This window comes from Catharus ustulatus, chromosome 12 (genome assembly GCF_009819885.2).
Source record: "Catharus ustulatus isolate bCatUst1 chromosome 12, bCatUst1.pri.v2, whole genome shotgun sequence".
NCBI lineage: Eukaryota > Metazoa > Chordata > Aves > Passeriformes > Turdidae > Catharus > Catharus ustulatus.
The window spans coordinates 3,977,289-4,004,957 of NC_046232.1; the positions used below are offsets into that span (position 1 = coordinate 3,977,289).

A 27,669-nucleotide genomic window follows, 5' to 3' on the forward strand; every position below is an offset into this window, starting at 1 on the left:
TGATTGGCTGCCGCTTTCCCTCCCCGCGGCCGTTCCCGGAAGCGGCGCGAGCGCTTCCGGCGCTTCCGGCCGGGCGAGGAAGGGGCGGGAGGGGGGAAGGAAAGGAAGGGAAGGAGGAAGGGAAAGGAGAGGAGAGGAAAGGAAGGAGGGGAGGAAGGAAGGAGGAGCTGAGGCGGCCGCGCACGGACCGGCGGGACCCGCCACGGGAGGTAACGGGGGATAACCGCGGGCGGGGGGGCGGAGCGGTGCTGGGGGGGGCCCCTCGGTATTTCCGCCCGAGGGGAGGGTCGGAGCCCTCGGTCATTCCCCTTGAGGCGGGGTCCGCGGTACGACGGGGATGAATTAATGAATTAGTGAATTAATCAACCGCTCGGTCCGCCTTGAACTCTTCCAGGTAGTTCCCGCTTGGAAAAGCGCTGCTTCCCAGCGAAGCCGGTTAAAATCTGCAATTAAAGGGGCTCGCACGGGGGTTTAAAGCCCCGCCGGGCGTGGGGAGGCTCGGTCCTTGCTCCCATTGCGTGAGGGAAGAGGCGCAAAAAGCGGGGGAAAGCCGCCCAGAGTGGCGGGGGAGACGCTGAGAAGTGAGGCAGGGCCACCAAAAGCGAGCAAACATCCCCCCGAGGGCGTGGAGCCGCTCGACAAACCCGCGCTGCCTTCGTGGCTCTGTCCCCATTCCAGTTGTCACCTCAAAGGAGCGATTAACCTGAGCGAATCCTCTCCTTTCTGCCCCAAAACCCGCTGTCCGTGCCCCCGGGAGCGGTGTTTATTGGGGAACACTGACCGTGCCAAACCCCGTTTTTGCCGGGATTCTGCCCTGCCCCAGCCCTGTACCGCATTCCTGGGTGGTGCTGCCGCACCTGAGCCGTGTTTTTTGCTCTGCTGCTCCTTCCTCAGCCTGGATCTGCTTTTTGGGGCCGGCTTGTTCCTTCTGGGGGAGAGTTTGGCCAGGGAAAAACCAGCTGGGCAAAGCCAGCTGTTATTTAGGGGTTAGAGGGAGGGGAAAAACTGAGTTTGGCACCCAGCTAGGGATGCTCCGGCGATCCTGGAAGTTGTCTCACTCAGAATCCTGCTGCCTGGTAGGTGCTCAGCAATTTTAGAGCCGTTTCCAGCCGGTTTTTGCCAAAATAATCGCTTTTTTCCCCCCAAGCAAGCGGGTGGCAGGAGCTCGGCGCTTGTTTGGGGTTGGTTTTTCCTTTGTTTCCCCGAGCTGGCCGTATTTTGATACCCCCCAGCCCCGGGATGGGAGGTGTTTGATCACTTTGGATGTGTTTGATCACCTCTGGATGTTTGATCACCTTTTCCTCCCCCCACGAGGAGGACAATCCGTGCCAGCAGGGCCGGTGGGGGACACAAAGTCCAAACTGACTGCCGTGGCTTTTCCAGGATTTATCCCGAGCTCTGCTTCCAGCCGGGGGCTGTTCTGTCGGGCTTTGCTCAAGTGCTGGCTCAGCAGGTCAGAAATGGAGAGCTGGGAAAGCTCCCGGGCTCCTCGGGCTGGGAGAAAATCCAAAGGAGGGCAGGGATGGGGCTTGGGATACCCTGGGAATTCCAGGATCCTGCGGCAGGAGCTGCTTGGTGCTTTGCTGTGCACTGAAAAATAACATCGACATTTCTTTGTTTTTAAAATTATTTTATTTATTGATCTATTCTGTAAGAAGTGGCAGGGAGTGAGAGCACAGAGAAGCCCTGCATGACAAATCCCAGCCTGGCACGGGTGTATATATATATATATATTTTTTTTTTTTTAATATATAAATATGGTCAGGCTCATCCTGGCTGTCTCCTTTTAAGGCAGTATTCCAGGAGCACCGAATCCCAAACCTGCCCTTGCAGCAGCAGTAATTTGGGAAGCGTGGAAGGCTGGCTGCCTGCACAAAGCCGTTCGGGACGGTGTCTTTGGGGCAGAGCAGAGCTGGAAAAAAACACAATTAACCAGTCTGCAAACTGAATAGTAGCCGGGAGCCCGAGGCTGTTAAACGCTGATTGTTTCACGGTCTCCTGCACAGGAAAGAGCGTTCTGTCCATCCCCTTCCTGGGGAAAAAAAAAAAAAAAAAAAAAAAGATGAAAGGCTGTTTCTCAGCCCCGTTTGTGTCCCCGGCAGATCCTGCGCGGCTCCCGGCGCTGCCAGCCATGCTCACGGCGGGATGAAGCTGCAGGCGGTGGTGGAGCAGCTGCAGAAGCAGCAGCAGCAGCAGCAGCAGCCAGCGGCTCCCATGGATTGCCGGGAGCGCCAGGTGCCCTTCCCAAAACCGCCCTTCCCCGCCCAGCCCCGCGCCGGCCCCGCCACCATGGCACCCGCTGTCCCCTTGGGCTGTCACCCCCCTCCTGCCAGCCGGCCCGAGCACAGCGCCAGGAACTCCGAGGAGGAGGAGGATGAAGATGACGAGGATGACGATGAGGAGGAGGATGAAGAAGACGGCAGCGAGCTGGAGGTGCCCTCCCGGGAAAGCTGCTCTGCCCTCAAGTATTTCCGTGCTCCCAAAGCCAGCCATGCCAACCAAAGAGTGGCCTCCAGCCCCGGGGCAGCCCTGGGCCACCAGCAGGGCAGGGAGGAGCAGGGCAAGGACTCTGGCAAACATCCCGGAGCCACGGCGGGGCGGCCAGGCTGGCGCCTGGAGGAGCAGCTCAAACAGGTCAGTGCCAGCATCCCCTGCTCCCAAAAACTGCTCCACTCCCATTTCTGCACCCTCAGCAGGTGATGCTTCCATCCTGTCCTCTGTGGAGAGGTTCTATGGCAATTTCTGGGTTCTGTCCCAAACCCAGCTCTCCAGGGCTGTAAAACACCCAGGGGAAGCATTTGCTGCTGGTTTTTTTGAGGGAGCAGCTCAAACAGCATCCCCTGCTCCCAAAAACTGCCCCACTCCCATTTCTCCACCCCCAGCAGGTGATGCTTCCATCCTGTCCTCTGTGGAGAGGTTCCATGGAAATTTCTGTTCCATGGCAATTTCTGGGCTCTGTCCCAAACCCAGCTCCCCATGGTTATAAAACACCCACTTGCTGCTGGTTTTTTTTGAGGGAGCAGCTCAAACAACATCCCCTGCTCCCAAAAAACTGCTCCACTCCCATTTCTGCACCCTCAGCAGGTGATGCTTCCATCCTGTTCTCTGTGGAGAGGTTCCATAGGAATTTCTGGGTTCTGTCCCAAACCCAGCTCCCCATGGTTATAAAACACCCACTTGCTACTGTTTTTTTTTGAGGGAGCAGCTCAAACAGCATCCCTTGCTCCCAAAAAGCTGCTCCACTCCCATTTCTCCACCCTCAGCCGGTGATGCTTCCATCCTGTCCTCTGTGTGCTTCCATCCATTCCATGGCAATTTCTGGGTTCTGTCCCAAACCCAGCTCCCCAGGGTTATAAAACACCCACTTGCTGCTGGTTTTTTTGAGCATCCCCTGCTCCCAAAAAAGCTCCACTCCCATTTCTCCACCCTCAGCACCCTGGGGTGCTGTCCTCTGTGGAGAGGTTCCATGAGAGCTTGGATTTCCAGCTCTTTGAGAGCCATTTTGGGGAAGAAAATCCCCAAAAGCTGGTGGATTTGTGCTCATTTTGGATGCAGGCAACTCTCTGCTGACATCTCACAAGGAATTATTTCATGTCAGAGCTCTGAGATCCTGGAATTGGGAATTTCTGGGTGCTGACCTTGATGCTGGGAGTCAGAGCCACTTTATATTCCATGTGTAGGAAGGGAAAGGAAGGAAAAGGAAAATAAAGGAAAAATAAGGGAAAGGAAAAGGAAAATAAAGGAAAAATAAGGGAAAGGAAAAGGAAAATAAAGGAAAATTAAAGGAAAGGAAAAGGAAAATTAAGGAAAATTAAGGAAAAGGTAAATGAAGGGAAATAAAATTAAGAAAAAGGAAGGGAAAGGAAAAGGAAAATTAAGGAAAAGGAAGGAAAAGGTAAATGAAGGGAAAGGAAAATTAAGAGAAAGGAAAAAGGAAAATTAAGGAAAATTAAGAAGCCATCTCGCTGCTGGCTCGTGGGAGGTGAATTCCCCATTTCACTGAAAAATTGCTGCTCCTTGCAGCCAGGGGATGGTGGAATGAGTCCCTTTGTTGGAAGTGGGAATTTCTGGGGCCTGTCCCTGCAGAGCAGCTGGGTGTTCCCAAACCCAGCTCTCCAGGGCTGTAAAAACACCTTTTTTTTCAGTTTTTCTCTGAGAGGGAGTTGCTCAAGCCTCCTGCAGGGAAATGAGGTGGGTTTGGCAGTCAGGGGCCATTGCCTCAGAATTTACTGGATGGGAGTGGTGGAAACTTCCTCTTTCAGGGCTGGCTGGGTGGGGAAAAGGAGGCAGGGCTCAGGTCTTAAGGGATCTCTTTCTTTAAAAAGCCAAATAAGCTCGGCTTAGTCCGGTTTTTAGTCTGGTTTTGTTCCTTGCCCAACTGCTGCTTCTCACTCCTGTTGGATGAGCAGATCTCACTGGTCATTCTGGCCATTAAACCAGCCAGAGTTGGGTTTGGCTTGTGTTGAAGAGAAGAAAAAATAAAATAAAAGAAAAGTTGGCACAATGTGTTTCAGGTCATCCCTAAATTTGGGAGCTCAGGGAGCCCAAAGTGCCCAAAAAGCTCCAGCAGGAAAAACTGCACTTTTGGTGCTGGGGAAGGCAGGGATGGGAGGAATCAATGGACATTAAATAAAGTAAATAATAATAAAGGAATAGCAGGGCTGTGCTAGGAAAATGTGGCAGGAAAAGGGCAGGTCCCCCCTGTTGTCCCAGATTTTGTCCCCTGCCACAGCTATTGGAGGTGGAGTGGCTTGGATCCATGGTTGGGGTCCAAATGGAACTGCTGAACTGGGAAATAAAATTTGGGGGGCCTGGCATGGCAGAAAAGGCACAGAATTGTGTGGGGAGCTGAGAATTGTGTGGGAATTAAATGGGCTGGCCACTCAGTTCCTTGGAATTTTGATTATCAGGGCATGTTTTGGAAGGATGAACTCTTTCCTTTGCTCTCTGAAAAATCCAGGATACAACAGGCTCTGCAGTTTGAAAGGAGAGGGGGTAAAGCAGGCAATTCCCTCTAACCAGTGGGTTTGAACTTGGGATAATTACCAGGAAATAAAACTTTTAAAGAGCTTGAAAAATTAAACATTTGGCTTGTTCTCTAGGGAACCACAGCTCCACTCTGGGATCCTGGGAGCAGCTCCTGGGAAAAGGAGCTTGGGGGGAGCTGAAATCCAGGGAAAATTGGAATTATCCAGGGGAAAAACTGGAATTATCCAGGGAAAAACTGGAATTATCCAGGGAAAACTGGAATTATCCAAGGAAAACTGGATAAAACTGGAATTATCCAGGGAAAAAAACTGGAATTATCCAGGGAAAAACTGGAATTATCCAGGGAAAAACTGGAATTATCCAGTGGCCACCACAGCCTTGTCTGGGCTACTGTCACCTTGGGGCCACCACAGCCCTGTCTGGGCCACTCAATTCCTTGGAATCTTGACTATCAGGGCATGTTTTGGAGGGATGAGCTCTTTCCTTTGCTCTCTGGAAAATCCAGGATACAACAGGCTCTGCAGTTGGTTCCCAGAATTATTCCTGCATTAGGCTTTTCTTTTTTAGCTTCTTTTACCAGTGCTGTGCCCTGCTCCAGGAGCATTCCTGGACTGCAGAATTCTCTTGGAAATGGGGGGAAAAAATCAATTAATTCCTTCCCTCAAGGCTGGCTTGTTCTTCTGGAATCCAATCCCTTGGAATTGTGAGGCTGCCATTGCCTGGAGGTGGCAGAAAAATGAAGCCACTTCTGTCCCAGCCCAGGAAAAAACTGTAGGGCAAGGCAAAATGAGCTGGATTTTGGGATGACTGGGAATTTTTTCACCACAGGGAGTGAAGGTTGCTCCTCTGGGATGCTCTGAAATCCATGGCAGCTCCTGGAAAAGGAGAGTTTCATTCCAGGGCTGATCCCTTGGGTGAGTTGGGAAAGCTGAGCAGGGAAAAACAGGAGCAGAGCTGGAGGCTGCTTCCTCCTGGTGCAGCACTTTGATCAGGAATGGGAGGATAAATCCCAAATTTCCAGCCCTCAGCTGCTGCTTGGAGCCTTTTTGGGGTGAAGTGAGTGGGGGGGTTTGTGCCCTGGGATTTTGGGGATAACTCAGGGCAGCTTCCCAGAAATCAGCAGCTGGAAAAGCCTGACCTGAACCTCAGCAGAGGTCACGCTGTTTATTAAGATAAGTCAGCTTCAAATAATTACTGAGCCTTTGCTGCAGGCCCTGGGATTCCAAAAGCTCAGGTATGTGCCTGGAGTGCAGGGATTGCTCAGGAGAGACCCCTTGGTCCAGCAGGGAAAAAAAAAAAAAAAAAAAAAAAAAAAGGGGCATTTCAACACTGGGGTTTTGTCCTGTGGTTTTTCAGCTCTTTTTTTTTTTGGTTTTTTTTTCCTGGGATATTTTGCTTTTTATTCCACTTTGGGAGGTGATTCCTCACTCTCACCTGCTTTTTCATCTGCTGTAGTGATAGCTTAGAGTTGTCTTGTTCTGCTCCTCCTGAAATCCCTGGCTTAGGCTCAGAGGATGGCAGGATTCCATAGGTGAGTTTTAGGCAGGAGAAGGAGCTCCTTCACATCCCAGGCTCCCTGTAGGATTTATTTATAAAATAAATTCTATTTCTGGGAGTAGTGGCAGCTCCCAGGAAGACAGGAGGAGCTGGAATGTGTGGGCTAAATCTGAGAACCACTCTTCTCACCCCAAATCAGTGGGGTTTGGCTGATTCCTCTGGCAGCAGGAGCCATTCAGAGAGCTGAGTTTTCCCTCAAGGATTAAGGAGCAGGTTCCTGTTTGTTTAGGAACTTAATTTAAAAAAAAATGAATCAGTTAAACCTCAGCCCTTCCCCATCCTCCCTGCCATTCCTGAAATCACTAAAATGTTTTCAGGGGCTGCCTTTGAAGCTGGGCTTGCTGGATTGAGCTCTGTGATTAGGGAAGGTTTGATTCCCATTGCAGGGAGCTGCTGTGGGCAGTAATTACTGCTTGGCTCTCTCTGTGCCTGAGAACTTGCAGCCTGATCTTATCAGCGTTTGTACTACAACACTTTTCTTTCTGGGAGCATCTGTTTCACTTCCTAAGGCTTAACTCTGCCCACAAAAGGAATTTCTGTGGATTCCCTGATAATCCTGAAATTGCTGCCCCAGTCCCTTTTCATTGACTCAAGCCACAGCCTCATGCCCAGGTGGGGATTTCAGGAAAAATCCTCGGTAAAAGAGTCAGGAGGAGCAGAAATTATTTTTCCTCTGCTTTGGAAGGGTTTTTTTGTCCTGGAGAGGATGGGGAGGGTTTGTGATCTCCTCCATCTGCTCAGGGTGGGACAGAAGTGGCTTCATTTCCTGGTGGCTCCCAGATTTCTGCCAGGAAATCCCAGCCTCAAAATTCCAAGGGATTGCTTTTCCCTTGGGACAGAAGTGGTTTCATTTTCATTGTGGCTCCCAAATTTCTGCCAGGTAATCCCTTCAACAATTCCAAGGAATTGCTTTTCCACTGGGACAGAAATGATTTCATTTTCCTGGTGGCTCCCAGATTTCTGCCAGGCAATCCCAGCCTGAAAATTCCAAGGAATTGCTCTTTCCCTGGGACAAAAGTGACTTCATTTTCACTGTGGCTTCCAGATTTCTGCCAGGCAATCCCAGCCTCAAAATTCCAAGGAATTGCTTTTCCCCTGGGACAGAAGTGGTTTCATTTTCCTGGTGGTTGCACCAGGAGGAAGCAGCCTCCAGCTGTTCTCCTGTTTTTCCCTGTTCAGCTTTCCCAACTCACCCAAGGGATCAGCCCTGGAATGAAACCCTCCTTTTCCAGGAGCTGCCATGGATTTCAGGCCATCCTCCACTCCCTGTGCTGAAAAAATTCCCTGTCATCCCAAAATCCAGCTCATTTTGCCTTGTCCTACAGTTTTTTCCTGGGCTGGGACAGAAGTGGCTTCATTTTTCTGCCACCTCCAGGCAATGGCAGCCTCACAATTCCAAGGGATTGGATTCCAGAAGAACAAGCCAGCCTTGAGGGAAGGAATTAATTGATTTTTTCCCCCATTTCCAAGAGAATTTTGCAGCCCTGGTAAAAGAAGCTAAAAAAAGAAAAGCCTAATGCAGGAATAATTCTGGGAACAAACTGCAGAGCCTGTTGTATCCTGGATTTTCCAGAGAGCAAAGGAAAGAGCTCATCCCTCCAAAACATGCCTTGATAGTCAAGATTCCAAGGAATTGAGTGGCCCAGACAGGGATGTGGTGGCCACTGGATAATTCCATTTTTTTCCCTGGATAATTCAATTTTTTATCCTGGATAATTCCAGTTTTTTTCCCTGGATAATTCCAGTTTTTCCTGGATAATTCCAGTTTTTTCCCTGGACAGTTCCAGTTTTTCCTGGATAAATCCAGCTTTCCCTGGATGATTCCAGTATTATCCAGTTTTTCCCTGGATAATTCCAGTTTTCCCTGGCTAATTCCAGCTTTATCCAGTTTTCCCTGGATAATTCCAGTTTTTCCCTGGATAATTCCTGCTTTCCCTGGATAATTCCTGCTTTCCCTGGATAATTCCTGCTTTCCCTGGATAATTCCAGTTTTATCCAGTTTTCCCCTGGATAATTCCAGTTTTTCCTTGGATAATTCCAGTTTTATCCAGTTTACCTTGGATAATTCCAGTTCTTCCCTGGATAATTCCAGTTCTTCCCTGGATAATTCCAGTTTTATCCTGGTTTTCCCTGGATAATTCCAGTTTTATCCAATTTCCCCCTGGATAATTCCAGTTTTATCCCTTTTTCCCCTGGATAATTCCAGTTTTATCCCTTTTTCCCCTGGATAATTCCAGTTTTATCCGGTTTTCCCTGCATAATTCTAGTTTTCCCTGGCTAATTCCAGTTTTATCTGGTTTTTCCCTGGATAATTCCAGTTTTATCCAGTTTTTTCTTGGATAATTGCAGTTTTCCCCTAGATAATTCCAGTTTTATCCAGTTTTTCCTGGATAATTCCAATTTTTTTCAGTTTTCCCTGGATAATTCCATTTTTCCCTGGATTTCAGCTCCCCCCAAGCTCCTTTTCCCAAGATCCCAGAGTGGAGCTGTGGGAAGTGGGATGGATTTATTATTCTAATAATTTTTTTTTTCCTAGAGAACAAGCCAAATGTTGAAGTTTTCAAACCCTTTAAAAGTTTTATTTGCTGGGAATTATCCCACTGGTGGGAGGGAATTGTCTCCTTTCCCCCTCTCCTTTCTCATCCCTGTAGCAGAACAAGCTCTCAGCATGAGCAGAATTCCCTCTGGAATTAGGAATTAATCAACTTTTAATCCAGAATAAACTCTGGATTCACATCCCAGTGCAAAGGAAAGGTGAGGAAGCTGAACCTTCACAAATCCCTGGTGGTTTTGGGATGTCTGGATTTATTTCAGGATCATCCTGGCCTTCCAAAATTCCCATGTTCCCAAAACAAAAAAATCACCTACAAATTCAGGTGTGGCAAAAAAAAAAATTACCTAAAAATTCCCATGTTCCAAAAAATTTCACCTAAAAATTCAGGTGCTCCAGAAAAATTCCCATGTTTCAAAAAAAATCGCCTAAAAATTCAGGTGTTCAAAAAAAATTTCACCTAAAAATTCAGGTTTGCAAAAAAATTAATCTGAAAATTGAGGTGTTCCAAAAAAATTCCTGTTTTTCAAAACAATTCACCTAAAAATTCAGGTGTACCAGAAAAAATTTACCTAAAAATTCCAATAAAAATTCATCTAAAAATTCCTGTGTTCCAAAAAAAAATTGACCTAAAAATTCCAAAAAAAATTGACCTAAAAATTCAGGTGTTCTAAAAAAATTCATTGAAAAATTCCAATAAAAATTCATCGAAAAATTCCTGTGTTCCAAAAAAATTGACCTAAAAATTAAAAAAAAAAATCGCTTAAAAATTCCAAAAAAAATTCTCCTAAAAATTCCAAAAAAATTCACCTAAAAATTCCAATTTTCTGCAGCCTTTTCTTGTGTTTTTTCCAACCTCCTTGTTGTTTTTTCCCTCCCCAGAACGGCAGCGTGAGCTGGAGCGACGACGGCGACGGGGGCCGGGGCAGGGAAATCTCCCGAGACTTTGCCAAGGTTTGTGCTTTGGGAGGGGGAATTTGGGGAGTTCCAGTCCCTGATCCATCATTCCCAGAGGGAATCAGTGGGAGAATTTGGGGAATTCTCCTCTCTGATCCAGGATTTATTTCCAAAGGAAATCAATGGGAGAATTTGGGGAATTCTCCTCTCTGGTCCATGATTTATTCCCAAAAGGAATCAGAGGGGGAATTTGAGGAATTTAGGGAATTCTCCTCCCTGATCCATGATTCATTCCCAAAAGGAATCAAAGGGGAAATTTGGGTAATTCTCCTCCTTGAGCCAGGATTTATTCCCAAAGGGAATCAGTGGGAGAATTTGGGGAATTCTTATCCGTGATCCATCGTTCCTAAAGGGAATCACTGGGGGAATTCTCCCTGATCCAGGATTTATTCCCAAAGGAAATCAGTCAGGGAATTTGGGGAATTCTGCTCTCTCATCCAGGATTTATTCCCAAAGGGAATCAGTGGGAGAATTTGGGGAATTCTCATCCATCATTCCCAAAGGGAATCACTGGGGTAATTTGGGGATTCTCCTCCCTGAACCATGATTTATTCCCAAAGGGAATCACTGGGGGAATTTGGGGAATTCTCCTCTCTTATCCATCATTCCCTAAAGGAATCACTGGGGGAATTTGGGGAATTCTCTTCCCTGATTCATGATTTATTCCTAAAGGGAATCAGTGGGAGAATTTGGGGAATTCTCCTCCCTGATCCAGGATTCCCAAAAGGAATCAGTGGGGGAATTTGGGGAATTCTCCTCTCTCATCCAGGATTCATTCCCAAAAGGAATCAATGGGAGAATTTGGGGAATTCTCCCTGATCCATCATTCCCAAAAGAAATCCCTTTGGGAATTCTCCTCCCTGATCCAGGATTTATTCCCAAAAGGAATCACTGGGGGAATTAGGGGAATTCCCATCCATAATTCCCAAAGGGAGTCACTGGGGGAATTTGGGGAGTTCTCCTCCCTGATCCAGGATTTATTCCCAAAAGGGATCACTGGGGGAATTTGAGGAATTCTCCTCCCTGATCCAGGATTCCCTTTGGGAATCAGTGTGATTTGCTTTGTCCTGCAGCTGGTTTGTTGCCTTGCAAAACTAAGAATTAACAAGCAGATTTTGGATATTTTAAAATTAAATTATTAAATTATTTAGTGCAGTTTTTCTCCAGCTGGGAGAAGAACATTCTCCCTCTGAAATGATGGATTTAAATTGTCACAGCAGCTGGAGGAATTCAGTTTAAAGCAAGCTGCTGTTCCCAGAATTCCCAGGAATTCAACTCCAAAAACCCCTCCCATTTGGGATACACTGCTTTCAGAATTTCATTTTCATGATTTGTGCATTTCTGATAAAAATTATTCCTGCAGCAAATCCGTTCTGAGCTCCTTTTCTGGGCATTTCTGAAGGTTTTTGCTTCACAGATGTTGCAAAAAAATTAATCTAAAAAGTTCAGGGAGGCTCTGTCCTTCCTTCTGGGGGTTTGCACTTTGGTGTGAATTCCTGGAAAAAGAGAATTGGGAGTTTGACCCCTCTGGAGTCCCTGTTTCCCCTTTCCCTTCCCCCTGGAAGAAGGCAGCACTCCTGAATTTTCTGTGAATTTTGCCCTCATTTTGATTTGTTCCCCCAGCTCTATGAACTGGACAGTGATCCTGAGAGGAAGGAATTCCTGGATGACCTCTTCATCTTCATGCAGAAGAGGGGTGAGTGCCCAAAACCCCCAAATCAGCTCTCCTGAGCTGTCCTATTCCCTAAAAACCCCAAATCAGCTTTCCTGAGCTGTCCTGTTCCCCAAAACCCCAAATCCAGCTTTCCTGAGAGCAAAGTGTTTCTAACATCTGAATCTTGGTTTGAGGAGCTGCCCTGTTCCCAAAAAACCCCAAATCCAGCTCCTCTCCCCAGACCAAAGTGTTTCTAACATCCCAATCCTGGGCTGAGGAGCTCCCTTATTGCCAAAAAAACCCAAATCCAGCTCTCCTGAACAAAGTGTTCCTAACATCCCAATGCTAGCTTCTTTCCAGCCCAAACCATTCCCTGTTCCTCAACCCAAACCGTTCCATGTTCCTTCAGCTCCTTTCCAGCCCCAAAACATTCCCTGCTCCTTCAGTTCCTTTCCACCCCAAACCATTCCATGCTCCTCATCCCAAACCATTTCCTGCTCCTTTAGCTCATTTCCACCCCAAACCATTCCTGCTCCTTCAGCTCCTTTCTAACCCCAAACCATTCCCTGCTCCTTCAGCTCCTTTCCAACCCCAAACCATTCCCTGCTCCTTCAGCTCCTTTCCAACCCCAAACCATTCCATGCACCTCAACCCCAACCATTTCCTGCTCCTTCAACTCCTTTTTAACCCCAAACCAATCCATGTTCCTTCAGCCCCTTTCCACCCCAAACCATTCCTGCTCTTTCAGCTCCTTTCCAACCCCAAACCCCTCCATGATCTTTCAGCCAAAACCATTCCTGGTCCTTCAGCTCCTTTCTAACCCCAAACCATTCCATGATCCTTCAGTTTCTTTCCACCCCAAACTATTCCCTGCTCCTCAACCCCAAACAATTCCATGTTCCTTCATCTCCTTTCCAGCCCCAAAACATTCCATGGTGGTTCTTCAGCTCCTTTCCACTCCAAACCCTTCCTTGTTCCTCACCCCAAACCATTCCCTGCTCCTTCAGTTCCTTTCCACCCCAAACTGTTCACTGCTCCTTAAGTTCCTTTCCAACCCCAAACCATTCCATGTTCCTCAACCCAAACCATTCCCTGCTCCTTCAGTTCCTTTCCACCCCAAACCATTCCCTGCTCCTCAACCCAAACCATTTCCTGCTCCTTCAGCTCCTTTCCACCCCAAACCATTCCATGGTGTGTTTTGAAGTTCCTGCTGCACGAGCAGCTGCTTTGTGGGCACTTTTGGGGTTGAGGATTCCCTGGATTTGTTCCCCCCTGTCTAGCAGGAGCTTTCCAGCTTTTCTCCTTGGATCCCTTGGAAGTGTTTCTGCCTCTGGATTAGGCAGGGTTCTCCAAATGGGACATCAGTGGGCATGAATTCCCTTCCTGCACAGCTCTGCAGTGGCACATCCTCCCTGGAGCATTGCAGAGGGGTTTTGGATGCTCCCAAAAAGCCAGGAAAGGCTTTTTCCCTATCAAACCCTTGGATTTGTGTCCTCCTGAGCACCTGTTCCAGCCCAGACTGGGGGAAGTTGATGCCTTGTGCAGGTGGAGCATTGGGGGAAACCATGAAATGTTTTAGGGCAGGTGGCCAAAAGCCTCCACAGATCCATCTGTTGGTATTTTGGGGTAGTTTACCTGCAAATTCCAATTATTTAGAACAAGTTAGCAGCAGTTCCTTCCTGTAAAACCCAAAATTTCTCTCCCCTTATTTTTATGGAATGAAACATTCCTTGCAGGCAGACAGGAGAATTTTTTTTCTCCAATTGGGAAAAAGCTTGGAACCTCCCCTTTGGAAAGATCTAAAAAAAGAAATATTTTCTGGGAAAGCAAACATTAGAGTTCAAATAAATAATTGTCACTTTAAGCAGTTGGAAAAGGTGGTTTAGAGGGAATCATGTTTTACCTCCAACTCTGGAGAACCAAACCCCACAAAACTCAGGCTGAAGCCCTGAACCAGCCAGGATTTGTCCTTGGAGAGGGATTTGGGCCAACCTGGAGCTGAGACAGTGAGGGGGCTGAGTTGATTTGCTTCTGTAAAATGAATTTTCCCACACCCCACGGAATCACCGTGCCTCCCTTCAGAGAAACACAAAATTCTGTTCATGTTGAGATTCAGCTCAGCATTATTTTAAACCCCTGTGGACTTTCCCAGTTTCCTGGGGAAAAACCTGTTCCTTTTGGCATCTCCTCTGAACATATTTGGAGTGGGAAGAGCAGCTTTTTATTTACCTGCTCCAGGTCATGCCTTAAAATCGTCTTTTCCTGTGCCTGTTTTTCACTCCAGAGCTCATCTCAGTGCAATTCCAGTGTGGCTGTGCTGAGCAAACACTGGGGATTCTCACCTCCTTTGTTCCTTGCTGTAAAATGGACACTTGTGTGAGGAAATTGGATAGGGAAGGTGGGAGGTGGTCGGGGAAGCAGGGCTGGGTGTGATTAAGTGCTCTTTGTGCAGGACAAGTCGTGGCTTAGGCTGCTGGAAATCCCTGTGTGGCAGGCAATCTCCGGCACAGAGGCCAAGCAAACCCCTGAAATTCCCTAGAATTCTCAATTTTGAGGCAGTTTTTCCTCAGTCTGCATCTCCAAGTTGAGGTCTGGCTCCCCAAGTGGAGAACAAACTCCTGGGGTGGTGTTGGATGGGAGGGAGAGTTTGATCCCACATTAATCCCTCAGTGATGCATCTGCCAAACCCCCTTTCCCCAGGAGCTGCTTCCTGAACATTCCAGGCTGCAAATCCAGCAGGTTTTCCAAGCATGGAGCAGAAGGGACAATTCTCTGGAAGCTCCTGAGGCTCCTGATCAAAACAGAGGAAAACCTTCATTATTATTATTATTATTATTATTCAGGAAAACCTAAAACTCCAGGAAAACCCTTTATTCCAGAAATCAAATCATGGCTGCCTTTCTGCTCAGAAAACCAGGAGCCATTGGGATGACTCTGCTTTCCTATTTCCACATTTATCAACTCTCCATCTTCCCTTTTTCCAGTGGGAACCAGACTCCTTATCCCCCTGGTTTGGAAAAATTTTTGAAAAATTGTTTTCCAGGCAAACTGGGAGAGGAGGATCTTGCTGTGCCTCTGGGAGGTTTGGAAGTACAGTAAAATGAGTTTGCCATCAAAAGGCAACAAGTCTTGTGCTCTGCCCTCTGCTGCTGACCTTTCCCTCTGGAATTCTGCCCCCTGACCCCAGGATCATTAATCCTGGTACTGCCAGATGACAGTAATCCATCATGGCCCCTGACAGCATTGGGGGTTTCCAATAAAACCCTTCCTTTATCACCTTCCCCCAGGCAGGGCTGGGGGAGGAAGGGCAGCACATCCCTCTGGAAAACACCGGGAATTCTGCGGGGTGGGAGCTGAAGGAACGCATGGAAAATGGAATTATTCCAGCACTTCTGGGCAGTTTCTCAGCTGTGCAAAGAAATCTTTACATTTTACACTGAGGTTTCAGCAGATAAATTTATGTTCTCTGTGTAAACACATTTATAAATGCGTTGTTGTGTAGAATTCCCCGTTTAGCCGAGTTTATAAATGCGTGTTTCCATCTAAATCTCGATTTAGCTGAGATCATAAATGTGTGTTCCTGTAAAATTCCCCATTTAGCTGAGTTTATAAATGTGTTTCTGTCAAAATCTCGATTTAGCTGAGATCATAAATGTGTGTTTCTGTAGAATTCCCCATTTAGCTGAGTTTATAAATGTGTGTTTCCATCTAAATCACAATTTAGCCAAATTTATAAATGTGTGTTTCTATCAAAATCTTGATTTAGCCAAATTTATAAATGTGTGTTTCCATCTAAATCACAATTTAGCCAAATTTATAAATGTGTTTCTATCAAAATCTCGATTTAGCCAAATTTATAAATGTGTTTCCATCTAAATCTCGATTTAGCCAAATTTATAAATGTGTTTCTATCAAAATCTCGATTTATCCGAGTTTATAAATGAAATTTTGGGACACTTTGGTCCTGTTCAAAAGCAAGGGAAGGTGTCCAGGGGGTGCTGAGGGGATCCAGGGAGGTCAGACCCCGTTGGGAGCAGCTCCCTGGAAATGCTTCAGCCTTTATTCCCCACGGATGCAGTTGATGTTTGTGCCTCTCACAGGAGGATCTGCATTCATAATTTGTGTATTTTCCCTGCTGCTGAGCTGGGCAAATCTAGAGAAGGGTAGAAGTGTGTCTGGGAGTTAAAAAGCAGGTATTTGTTAATACTTTCTGTGTGAGCTTTACCCATGGCTCTTCCCTTTCACTCTCCATCTGGATGAAAGTCCCTGCTGGACAAGTTAATGCCATTCCTTAAATTGGATTGGTGGCTGTGGCTGGGGGAACAGAAGCCAAGGCTTTGCTGCTCTGGCTAATTAACGAAAAAAGGGGAATTTTGGGGTGTCCTGGCTGTCCCTGAGGGCTTGGGAAGGAAATATTTCCCTGTTTTTTTCCCTGTGGGGGTGACTCAGGTGATGAGTGACAGCTCAGGGTAATTTGATCATTCCCTGCTTCCCAGAGCTTCATGGATCCTGTGCTGCTGTCACCCTGCTGCCAAAATGGAGGCTGGGCAAAAAAACAGCAAATCCAGGTTTTTTTGGGAGGGAGGGAGGGAGCCGCAGGGAATCTGGAGGGTTTGGAATTCCCTCTGTGCTCCCTGAAATATGGGAAGGCTGTGGGATCTGCTCTGTGAGCTCAGACAAGGGAAGAGAGCGGGGTTGATATAAATTGATCCAATCCCATCAAACTGCTCCTGAACACTTTGAATCTGTGGGGTTTCCAGCCCTTTAGAGCTGCACAAATGGGCTGTTTCATCCAGCATCTCGTTAACCTGTGGGCACCACGAGATAATAATGCCTAACAGGCTTCCCAAAGAAAAGCCAGGGGGAAAAAAAATCCCCCTTGGATGTCTGCAAGGACATCTGCAGGGCCGGGCTCCTTTCATGGCACAGAATAAACTCGTTTATAAGGGCCATAAAGGGGGGATCTGGGGCTGCCAGCAGTGCCACCAGCCTCCCCTGGGGACTGAGGATTCCACAATTGTCCCCTGCCCCCCTCCCAAGCCTTCCTGCCAGGCTGGGGCTGCCCATTGTGGGGACAGGATGCTGCCCTGGGCTGGGCAGCCCTTTGATCCAGGACAGAGTTTCCCAGGCCAAATAAAAGCTCTGCCACTTGAGCTTTTAAAATTCCTTCCTCCTGTCCATGCTTAAATCTCCTCACTTTGGGAGTCATCACTTCCAGGAGCTGCCAGGTTAAAGATCAGATTTTCTCCCCTGTTAACCCAAAATGTGATAAAGCCAAGCAGGAAAGATGGAGCTTTGGGGTGCTCAGAGCTACTGTGGTCTCAGCAGGGAATTGTTTGGAAGCTCTGTGGAAGGAGCAACCTTGATTTACCTTGGTTATCCCGAGGGTTGGAGGATGGAGTTGTGTCTCTGTGGGGGGAGAGATGTTTTCCAGTGCTGATTCCCTTGGTTCTGCTGTTCCCAGGCAAACAGCACAGCACACCCTGGGGGTTGTCAGGATTTTTATCCAAGGATTTTTAACCCTGAGCTCATAAAACCCATTCCTTTGTGCCTTGCCTTCAATAGTCCCGACTTCCCCTCTTTCTGTTCCAGGAGCTGTGGGTTTTTTATTGCTCTGCTAATTCCCTTTGCCCACAGGAAAGGGTTTTCCATGGAAGGGCCATGCCTTGTGGATGCTTTTCCCTGTTGGTTCCCAGAAACCTGGGATTTTGGAGCTTTCTGTGCTTTCTGGCGCTGACCCCTGGAGAACACTGCTTTGGACCTGAAGGCTTCCAAATCTGAGTGATGGAATTAAAGTCACATGTGTGGAGTTAAATAAAAGTGTGATTTCATATGGTGAAAGGTTTTAAATACGAGGTTTTTACAATACAGTAATAGGTATGGGACAAGGATTTTGGGTGGTGTCTTTTTTTCTGTGCTCTTCTTCCTTCTCCTTCATGGTTTCAGGCAGCAGTTTCTGGTTGGACACTGAGGGTCACAGGAATTTGGTTATTGGGTTAAAAGTATAAATAATATAGGTGTTAGTTCTCTATTGGACTGTTTAGCTTTAAGAGACCTTGGAGCAGCTGGGTCTTTCTCCATTTTTCTCATTTCTAGCTGGTGGCTGGAAGTGTTGCTGAACATTCTGTACTTTAGATAAGATTTAATAAACAGCCAAGCCCGAACACGAGAAAATCCATTTCCTTTGTCAGGGGAGACAGGAGAGACTCCAGACAAACCACAAATTAAGTGGTGAACAACACCACCTCTCTTACACTTCCCTTGCCACATTTATGAGGAGACCTCAAGCCAGGCTGCAAATTCCCCAGATTTCCCATTAGGAGAGAGATGGATCCCTCCAAGCTGGCTCCATCCTTTCCATGCTCCCATTTTTTATTCTTTTTTTCTTTTTCCCCCCTGCAGGAACTCCCATCAACCGGATCCCCATCATGGCCAAGCAGATCCTGGATCTCTACATGCTCTACAAGCTGGTGACTGAGAAGGGAGGGCTGGTGGAGATCATCAACAAGAAGATCTGGAGGGAGATCACCAAAGGCCTTAACCTGCCCACCTCCATCACCAGCGCCGCCTTCACCCTGCGCACGCAGTGAGTTGAGGATCAGGAGGGGAATCTCCATCTCTGTGGGAGCCCAGGATGGTTTGAGACCCAGGCAGGGGGTTCAGGAACCTTGGCACAGAACCCCTGTGCCTTCTATTTCTCTCCCTGAGAAAATTTAGCACCGTTACATGAAGAACTACAAGTCAGAAAAAATAAGTAGAGTGTAAGTTAGATTGTTATGAGATGGAAAAGTCTGGGATCAAAATGGAGGAATCTGGGAGTGTTCTGTCCTTCTTTCTCCTTCTTCCTAACATCCATCTTTTAGGTGATGTTGGCATTTTTAGATTGGCTTAGAGAAGAACCAGACTGTACAATACAAGTGATAGGTATTGGAAGATAATTGTAAATAATGTTTATGTAGTTTTTAGTATAAAAGATAATGCCATCCCAGGGGCAGGCAGCGTGCCTGGGGCTGACTAGCTGGAAGGACCTCAGCTGATCAGGGAAAAAACTTTTAGATTAGATAAAATAAACCAGCTCTGGAAACAACAGAAGACATCTCCTGACTCGGGCTGGAACACAGAGACTCTAAAACATGCACAGGTGGTCGGCTCAGGTTCCAGAGACACCACCAACTACACATCCCCACCTCCCTCGGGGAGCTGCCAGCCCCTGTGGAAACTCAGTTTGGGGAATTTTTTAGAGGGTAGCTCTTTAACCTTCCCAAAAGCTCTGTCTTCTCCAAACCTGAGGGCCAAAACTCCTCCCAAACGGGGAGGTTTGGTGCTGCTCTTTCCAAACGCCTCAGACGGGGAGAATTCCTAAAAAATTCCTGCGGTTGTAGGCCGAGATCCGCGCCCTGGGGGATTTATAGGGGATATTTCAGGTGTGAGGGAATTCTGGATAAATTATAGACAGTATTGTACTTGTGAGGGAGTCCTGGGGGATTTATAGGGAACATTTCAGGTGTGAGAGAATTCTGGATAAGTTATAGAGGGTATTTCAGTTGTGAGGGGATTCTGGGGAAATTATACAGGGTATTTAAGTTGTGAGGGGATTATGGGTTAATTATAGACAATATTTCATTTCTGAGGGGATTCTGGCTGATTTATAGACAATATATAATTTCTGAGGCAATTCTGGCTGATTTGTAGAGGATATTTCATTTCTGAGGATATTCTGGGTGATTTATGCATGATAATTCAATTCTGAGGGAATTCTCGCTGATTTATAGAGGATATTTCATTTCTGAGGGAATTCTGAATTAATTATAGAGGATATTTCAGTTGTCAGGGAAATCTTGATGAATTACACCGTATGTTTAAATTATGAGGGAATTCTGGATGAACTACAGAGAATATTTCATCTCTGAGAGAAGTCTGAATTAATTATAGAGGATATTTCAGGTGTGAGGTAATTCTGCATAAATTATAGAGGGTATTTCAGTTGTGAGGGGATTCTGCATAAATTATAGACAATATTGTACTTGTGAGGGGATTCTGGGTGATTTGTAGAGAATTTTTCATTTCTAAGGCAATTCTGGCTGATTTATAGAGAATATTTCATTATTGAGGCAATTCTGGCTGATTTATAGAGAATATTTCATTATTCAGGCAATTCTGGCTGATTTATAGAGGATATTTCATTTCTGAGGGAATTCTGAATTAATTATAGAGGATATTTCAGGTATGAGGGAATTTTGTATGATTATAGAGGGTGTTTCAGTTGTGAGGGGATTATGGGCAATTTATAGATAATATTTCAGTTGTGAGGGAATTCTACATAAATTGTAGAGGCTATTTCAGTTGTGAGGGGATTCTGGAGGATTTATAGAGGATATTTCAGTTGTGAGGGGATTCTGAGTAAATTATAGACAATATTTCACCTGTGAGGGAATTTTGGCTGACTCATAGAGGATATTTCAGTTGTAAGGGAATTTTGCATAAATGATAGAGGGCATTTCAGTTGTGAGGGGATTCTGGGTAAATTATGGACAATATTTTACTTGTGAGGGGATTCTGGGGGATTTATAGATGGTATTTCATTTGTGAGGCAATTCTGGCTGATTTGTAGAAAATACTGTATTTGTGAGGGGATTCTGGGTGATTTACAGACAATATTGTATTTGTGAGGGGATTCTGGGTGATTTGTAGAGAATTTTTCATTTCTAAGGCAATTCTGGCTGATTTATAGAGAATATTTCATTATTGAGGCAATTCTGGGTGATTTATAGACAGTATTTCATTTGTGAGGCAATTCTGACTGATTTAGAGAGAATATTTCATTTCTGAGGGAATTCTGAATTAATTATAGAGGATATTTCAGGTGTGAGGTAATTCTGCATAAATTATAGAGGGTATTTCAGTTGTGAGGGGATTCTGGGTAAATTATAGACAATACTGTACTTGTGAGGGAATTCTGGATAAATTATAGAGAATATTTCACTTGTGAAGGAATTCTGGGTGACTCATAGAGGATATTTCTGGTGTGAGGTAATTCTGGATAAATTACAAGAGGGTATTTCAGTTGTGAGGGGATTCTGAGTAAATTATAGACAATATTTCACTTGTGAGGGGTTTCTGGGGTATGTATAGATGATATTTCATTTGTGAGGCAATTCTGGGTGATTTATAGAGAATATTTCATTTCTGAGAGAATTCTGAATTAATTATAGAGGGTATTTCAGTTGTGAGGGGATTCTGGGTAAATTATAGACAATAGTTCACTTGTGAGGGAATTCTGGGGGATTTATAGATAATATTTCAGTTGTGAAGTAATTCTGGGTAAATTATAGAGGATATTTCAGTTGTGAGAGGATTATGGGTGAATTATAGACAATATTTCACTTATGAGGGGATTCTGTGTGATTTATAGACAATGTTTCATTATTGAGGGAATTCAGGGTGATTTCTAGAGGGTATTTCATTTCTGAGGTAATTCTGGGTGATTTATAGATGATAATTCAATTCTGAGGGTATTCTCTGTGATTTATAGGGGATATTTCATTTCTGAGGAATTCTGAATTAATTATAGAGGATATTTCAGCTGGGAGGGAATTCTTGATGAATTATACTGTATATTTAAATTATGAGGGAATTCTGGATGAATTACAGAGATTATTTCATTTGTGAGGGAATTCTGGCTGATTTATAGAGAATATTGTATTTGGGAGGGGATTCTGGATAAATTATTGACAATATTTCACTTGTGAGGGAATTCTGGATGATTCATAGAGAATATTTCAGTTGTGAGGGGATTCTGGGTAAATTATAGACAAGATTGTACTTGTGAGGGGGTTCTGGGGGAATTTTTAGAGGTGTTTCAGTTGTGAGGGGATTCTACATAAATTATAGAGGATATTTCAGTTGTGAGGGGATTCTAGGTAATTTATAGAGGTTATTTCAGTTCTGAGTTAATTCTGGGTATAGACAGTATTTCAGTTGTGAGGGAATTCTGGATGATTCATAGAGGATATTTCAGTTGTGAGGGGATTCTGGGTAAATTATAGAGGGTATTTCAGTTGTGAGGGGTTTATGGGTTAGTTATAGACAATATTTCACTTATGAGGCAATTCTGGGTGATTTATAGACAATATTTCAATTATGAGGGAATTCTTGGTGATTTATAGAGAATATTTCATTTCTGAGGGGATTCTGGGTGATTTGTAGAGAATGTTTCAATTGTGAGGGAATTCTGGGTGATTTATAGAGGGTATTTCATTTCTGAGGGAATTCTGAATTAATTATAGAGGCTATTTCAGTTGAGAGGGAATTCTTGATGAATTATACTGTATATTTAAATTATGAGGGAATTCTGGGTGATTTATACAGAATATTGCAGTTGTGAGGGAATTCTGGGTGGTTTACAGATAGTATCTCATTTGTAAAGGAATTCTGGAAGATTTATAGGCAATATTTTATTTGTGAGGAAATTCTGTGTAATTTATAGATGATAATTCAATTGTGAGGGAATTCTGGGTGATTTATACAGAATATTGCAGTTGTGAGGGAATTCTGGATGGTTTATGGACAATATTGCATTTGTGAGGGTATTCTGGATGATTCTTTGAGGATATTTTACTTGTGGAGAAATTCTGGATGATTTCTAGATGGTATTTCAATTGTGAGGGATTTCTTGGTGGTTTTATAGAGGATATTCCAGTTTTGAAGGAATTCTGTATGATTCTTTGAGGATATTTGAGTTGTGAGGAAATTCTGGGTGATTTATGGATGATGTTTCAGTTGTGAAGGAATTCTGGATGATCCTCTGAGGATATTTTAGTTGTGTGGGAATTCTGGATGAATTATGGAGTACATTTCATTTGTAAGGGAATTCTGGATGATCCTCTGAGGATATTTCAGTTATGAGAGAATTCTGGATGATTTATAAACAATATTTTATTTGTGAGGGCGTTCTTGGTGATGTATAGACAATATTTCATTTGTGAGGGAATGCAGCTTGGTTTATAGATAGTATTTCCATTTTGAGAGTATTCTGGATAATTCTTTGAAGTTATTTTAGTTATGAGGGAATTCTGAATGATTTATCAAAGATATTTCATTTGTGAGGGAATTCTTGATGTATTATAGAGGACATTTCAGTTGTGAGGGAATTATGGATTAATTATAGAGGATATTTCTGTTGTGAGGAAGTTCTGGGTGGTTTATATACAATATTTAAGTTATGAGGGAATTCTGGATGATCCTCTGAGGACATTTCAGTTGTGAGGGAATTCTGGATGATCCTTTGAGGATATTTCAGTTGAGGGAATTCTGGATGATCCTGAGGACATTTCATTTCAGCACTCCTGTCCCTCCCCCAGGTACATGAAGTACCTCTACGCCTACGAGTGCGAGAAGAAGTCCCTGAGCTCCCCGGCCGAGCTTCAGGCCGCCATCGACGGCAACCGGCGCGAGGGCCGCCGGCCCAGCTACAGCTCCTCCATGTTCAGCTTCTCCCCCTCCACACCTGGGCCTCCCTCCCTGCTGTCCCCTCCCAAAATCCGCTTTCCCATCATCGGTGTGGCGCCGGGCAGCGGCAGCAGCAGCGCCCGCGTGGCGCCGGCCGTCAGGAAAGGTCAGCTCGGCCCTCAGAGCTGCCGGGGGGTCCATGGTGGGGTGTGGGAGTTGGGAGTGAGGGGACTGGGTTTGGGGTGTGGGAGTTGGGAGTGAGGGGACTGGGTTTCCATGTTGGGAATGAGGGGTTTGGGTTTCCATATTGGGAATGAGGGGGTTGAGTTTCCGTATTGGGAATGAGGGAGTTGGGTTTCCATGTTGGAAATGAGGGGTTTGGGTTTCCATGTTGGAAATGAGGGGTTTGGGTTTCCATGTTGGGATGAAGGGATTGAGATTGAGGGGGTTGGGTTTGGGATGTGGGAATTGGGAATGAGGGGACTGGGTTTCCATGTTGGGAATGTTGGAGCAGGGGGTTCAGTTTCCACATTGGAATGTGGGATTTGGGAATGAGGGGGTTGGGTTTCCATGTTGGAATGTGGGATTTGGGAATGAGGGGGTTGGGTTTCCATTTTGGGAATGAGGGGTTTAGGTTTCCATGTTGGGAAAATGAGGGGGTTGGGTTTCCATGTTGGAATATGGTGGAAGTTGGGAATGAGGATCTTGGGTTTCCATGTTGGGATGTGAGAATTGGGAATGAGGGGGTTTGGTTTGGGATGTGGGAGTTGGGAATGATGGGGTCAGGTTTCCATGTTGGGATGTGGGAATGAGAGGTTTCAGTTTGGGATGTTGGAGCAGAGGGTTGGGTTTCCACATTGGGATGTGGGAGTTGGGAATGAGGGGTTTGGGTTTCCACGTTGGGAATGAGGGGATTGGGTTTCCATGTTGGGAATGAGGGGATTGAGATTGAGGAGATTGGGTTTGGGATGTGGAAGTTGGAAATGAGGGGGTTGGGTTTGCATGTTGGGATGTAGGAGCAGAGGGGATGGGTTTCCATGATGGGATGTAGGAGCAGAGGGGATGGGTTTCCATGATGGGATGCGGGAGCAGAGGGTTGGGTTTCCATGATGGGATGTTGGAGCAGGGGGTTGGGTTTGGGATTTGGGAATGAGGGGGTTGGGTTTCCATGTTGGAATGTGGGAGCTGAGGTTTGGGTTTCTACACTGGGATGTGGGAGCAGGAGGTTGGGTTTGGGATGTGGGATTTGGGAATGAGGAGCTTGAGTTTCCATACTGGGATGTTGGAGCAGGGGGTTGGGTTTCCATGTTGGGATGTGGGAGCAGAGGGCTGGGTCTCCATGCTGGGATGTAGAATTTGGGAATGAGGCAGTTGGGATGTTCCCACCATGGCTGAGTGTCCCCTCCCCGCCCAGGTGACAGCGTCCCCCTGAGCGTGTCCATGCCGAGCCGCATCCATGCCGTGCCGGTGGCCCTGGCTGGCCAGCAGGGGGCCGTGGCAGCCAGGACGGCCACGCTGGAGCAGCTGCGGGAGCGGCTGGAGGCGGGAGAGCCCCCGGAGAAGAAGGTGCCACGCATGACGGACGAGGAGCAGCGGCTGGTGCAGCAGGCGCTGCAGCGCAACCTGTTCAGCATGGCCCGCCAGATCCCCATGAAGATCAAAATCAACGGCAAGGGTGAGGCACAAACCCTCAGGAAGCAGCAGGGAGGGAAAGGCTCCAGGTCTGGAATGTCACACACACAGCTGGGTCACCTCTGAGGGGCACAGGGCATGGAGGTGTTGGAGTTTGTTGGGTTTTCCTGCTGGGTTTATTATCCAGCTCATCCAGATTCAACATCTTTGCCACCTTTGCTGGTCAAGTTTGGCACGGCTGGGAAGAAAGGGAAGAGCTGTTCTTGCTCCAGCAGTGCTGGTTTGAGGTGTTTGGTCACAAATATGGATGGGAAAGGGCAAAGGAGGTTCCTCCAAAGCAGCAGCAGCAGCTGGGATTGGGATTCCCAGTTCCTGGCAGCTTTGCATCCCCCTAAATTTCACATCAAAACCAAAAGAGTCAGGGAAAGGGAACACAGGTTTTATCCAGGAGTTCGTTCGCTCTCACCTCACTTTGCTTTCACCCTGAACTTCCTAAACCCAAACTCTGGGAACAATTGCAGTCCCTACAAACAGGAACAGCCCTGGGGATTCAGGGATGGGATTCCCACCTTTGTAGGGGCTGTCTTTGTCTTCCATGCCCTCTTTTTCCCCACTGCACCGTAAGAATCAGATGGAGCTTTGGGAGCTGCTCTGACAGGAGGTTTTCATAAGCTCAGCATGGCTTGATGACAACATTTAGGTTCAGCATTAATAATGTGGAGGTTTTTGGGGGGTGGCCTTGCTGCCCTCCGTGGAGGAGCAATCCCAAAATCCAGGCTCGCCCTTGGGAGCTCCTGGGAAAGTTTGATGTTCAGTTCCCCTCAAACACAGCTGCCCATCCCTGCCCAGGCTGAGGAAATGGAGGACAATCCTGATTTCCGTGAAGGTTTTCCCTCCCTCCAGTGGCCGCTGGAGCTGCTGCAGCCCGAGCACTGAGAGCTAAATCCAGCTGAGGGTTAAATCTGGGTGTGCTCCCAAGCCCTTCCTGGGAATTTGGCCCTCAGGGAAAGATTTCCAACTTCACCAAAGCACTTGAGCACCTTTGCAGCCGTGGCATGGCATGGTTTGAGTTGGGAGGGACCTCAAAGCCACCCCCATAGGTCAGGGACACTTCCCATATCCCAGGGTGCTCCCAGCCCCATCCAGCCTGGCCTTGGGCACTGCCAGGAATTCTGTGGGGACAAAAGAGGGGCTGTGCTCACCTCTGGGGTGCAGGATTGTGTCCCTCTAACTCTGCCTCCCTCTTTTCTTGGGACAAGACAAGGGTGACTCAGCAGCGGCGCTGAACCTGTCCCCAAACGGCATCGGCAGCATCAACATGTCTGTGGAGATCAATGGCACCACCTATGCTGGTGAGGGAGCAGCTGGAACTGGGAGAGACCTGCTGGGAACGGGGAGAGACCTGCTGGGAATGGGAGAGACCTCCTGGGAACGGGGAAATCCCTCCTGGGAACTGGAAGAGACCTCCTGGGAATGGGGAAATCCCTGCTGGGAACGGGGAGAGACCTGCTGGGAACTGGGAGAGAGACCTCCTGGGAATGGGAGAGATCTGCTGGGAACAGGGAAATCCCTGCTGGGAACAGGGAAATCCCTGCTGGGAACAGGGAGATCCCTCCTGGGAACAGGGAGATCCCTCCTGGGAACAGGGAGATCCCTCCTGGGAACAGGGAAATCCCTCCTGGGAATGGGAGAGACCTCCTGGGAACTGGGAGAGACCTGCTGGGAATGGGGAAATCCCTGCTGGGAACAAGGAAATCCCTCCTGGGTGTGTGAATGGGATCCTGGGTGTGGGGATGGGATCCTGGGGCTGGAAATGGGATCCTGGGGGTGTGAGGATGGGATCCTGGGGGTGGGGGTGGGATCCTGGGGGTGTGAGTATGGGATCCTGGGGGTGGGGATGGTATCCTGGGGGTGGGGATGGGACCCCTTGCCCAGGCTGACCCTCTGTGTGCCCTCAGGGGTGCTGTTTGCCCAGAAGCCCGTGGTGCAGCTCCTGGCCGGCTCGGGCATGCAGAGCTCGTGCAGCAGCAGCAGCTCCAGCAGCAGCTCCAGCAGCAGCTCCAGCAGCTCCCACTGCTCCCCCAGCCCTACCTCATCGAGGGGCACAGAGCCCTCCACCAGCTGGTCCCTCTGACGGGCACGCCCCGCCCCGGGAGTGCACACATACCTCATCTCAAGGAACCTGCTCTCGTGGCTGCCCAGGAGGAGGAGGAGGAGGAGGATGATGATGTGGTGGTGGTGAAACCTTTCCATGCCAGCGAGTTTTCCTTCATTGTCTCTTTGTCCAGCCTGGTTTTGCTTTGTTGCCCCCTTTTCCTTTCTCCCTTGTGCTCTTTGTTTCCTCCTCCTCCTCCTCCCGGGTTTGTGGTGTTCCCGTGGAGGGGGGGCACACCCGGCGTTTCTCAATCAGGGATGGGCTCCAGGCGTGGCCAGGACGTCACCAGGGCAGGGAAAGGGCCGGGGCTGGGGCTGGGAATCCTGGTCCTGCTGGAACCAGGAGCCCCCAGGGCTTTTCCCAGCCCCAACTCCGTGTTTTGACAATCCTGAGAGCCGGGGGTGCCTGGCCCTGTGGCAATATTCTGCTGTTCCTTCCTGCTATGTCCCCATGTGATGGTTCTGGCACCATCAGCTGCTCGGTCCTGGCTGGTGCCACCTCACCCCTTGAGCCCTGAGTGTCCCCTGAGGAGTGATAGCTCCGTGTCCCACCCCTCTTGTGTTGGTCCAGGCTCCCTGGAGCAGCTCTGGAAGCTCTGCAGGGCTGCTGGTGGGATCCAGCTGAATGGAGGGGGGGTTAGTTTGAGGATTTGGGGCTCTCCAGCTGTAGCCGAGCAGGGCAGGCCTGCTGCTCCCAGGGAGAAGCAGAGCACAGGGAATGCAGCCC

The 27,669-nt window shown here is 47.3% G+C and overlaps 1 protein-coding gene across 1 annotated transcript; it reads left to right on the forward strand.

Annotated features, from left to right (window-relative positions):
• Positions 1–97: 97 nt before the first annotated feature.
• Positions 98–27,596, forward strand: ARID3B (AT-rich interaction domain 3B). The gene is made up of 9 exons (XM_033070925.1): positions 98–209; positions 2,103–2,634; positions 9,980–10,051; positions 11,678–11,750; positions 18,111–18,294; positions 23,069–23,322; positions 24,571–24,831; positions 26,048–26,140; positions 26,747–27,596. Exons 2-9 carry the CDS (start codon positions 2,146–2,148, stop codon positions 26,920–26,922), a joined length of 1,602 nt encoding a protein of 533 aa, XP_032926816.1. The 5' UTR covers positions 98–209; positions 2,103–2,145; the 3' UTR covers positions 26,923–27,596.
• The last annotated feature ends 73 nt before the right edge of the window (positions 27,597–27,669 follow it).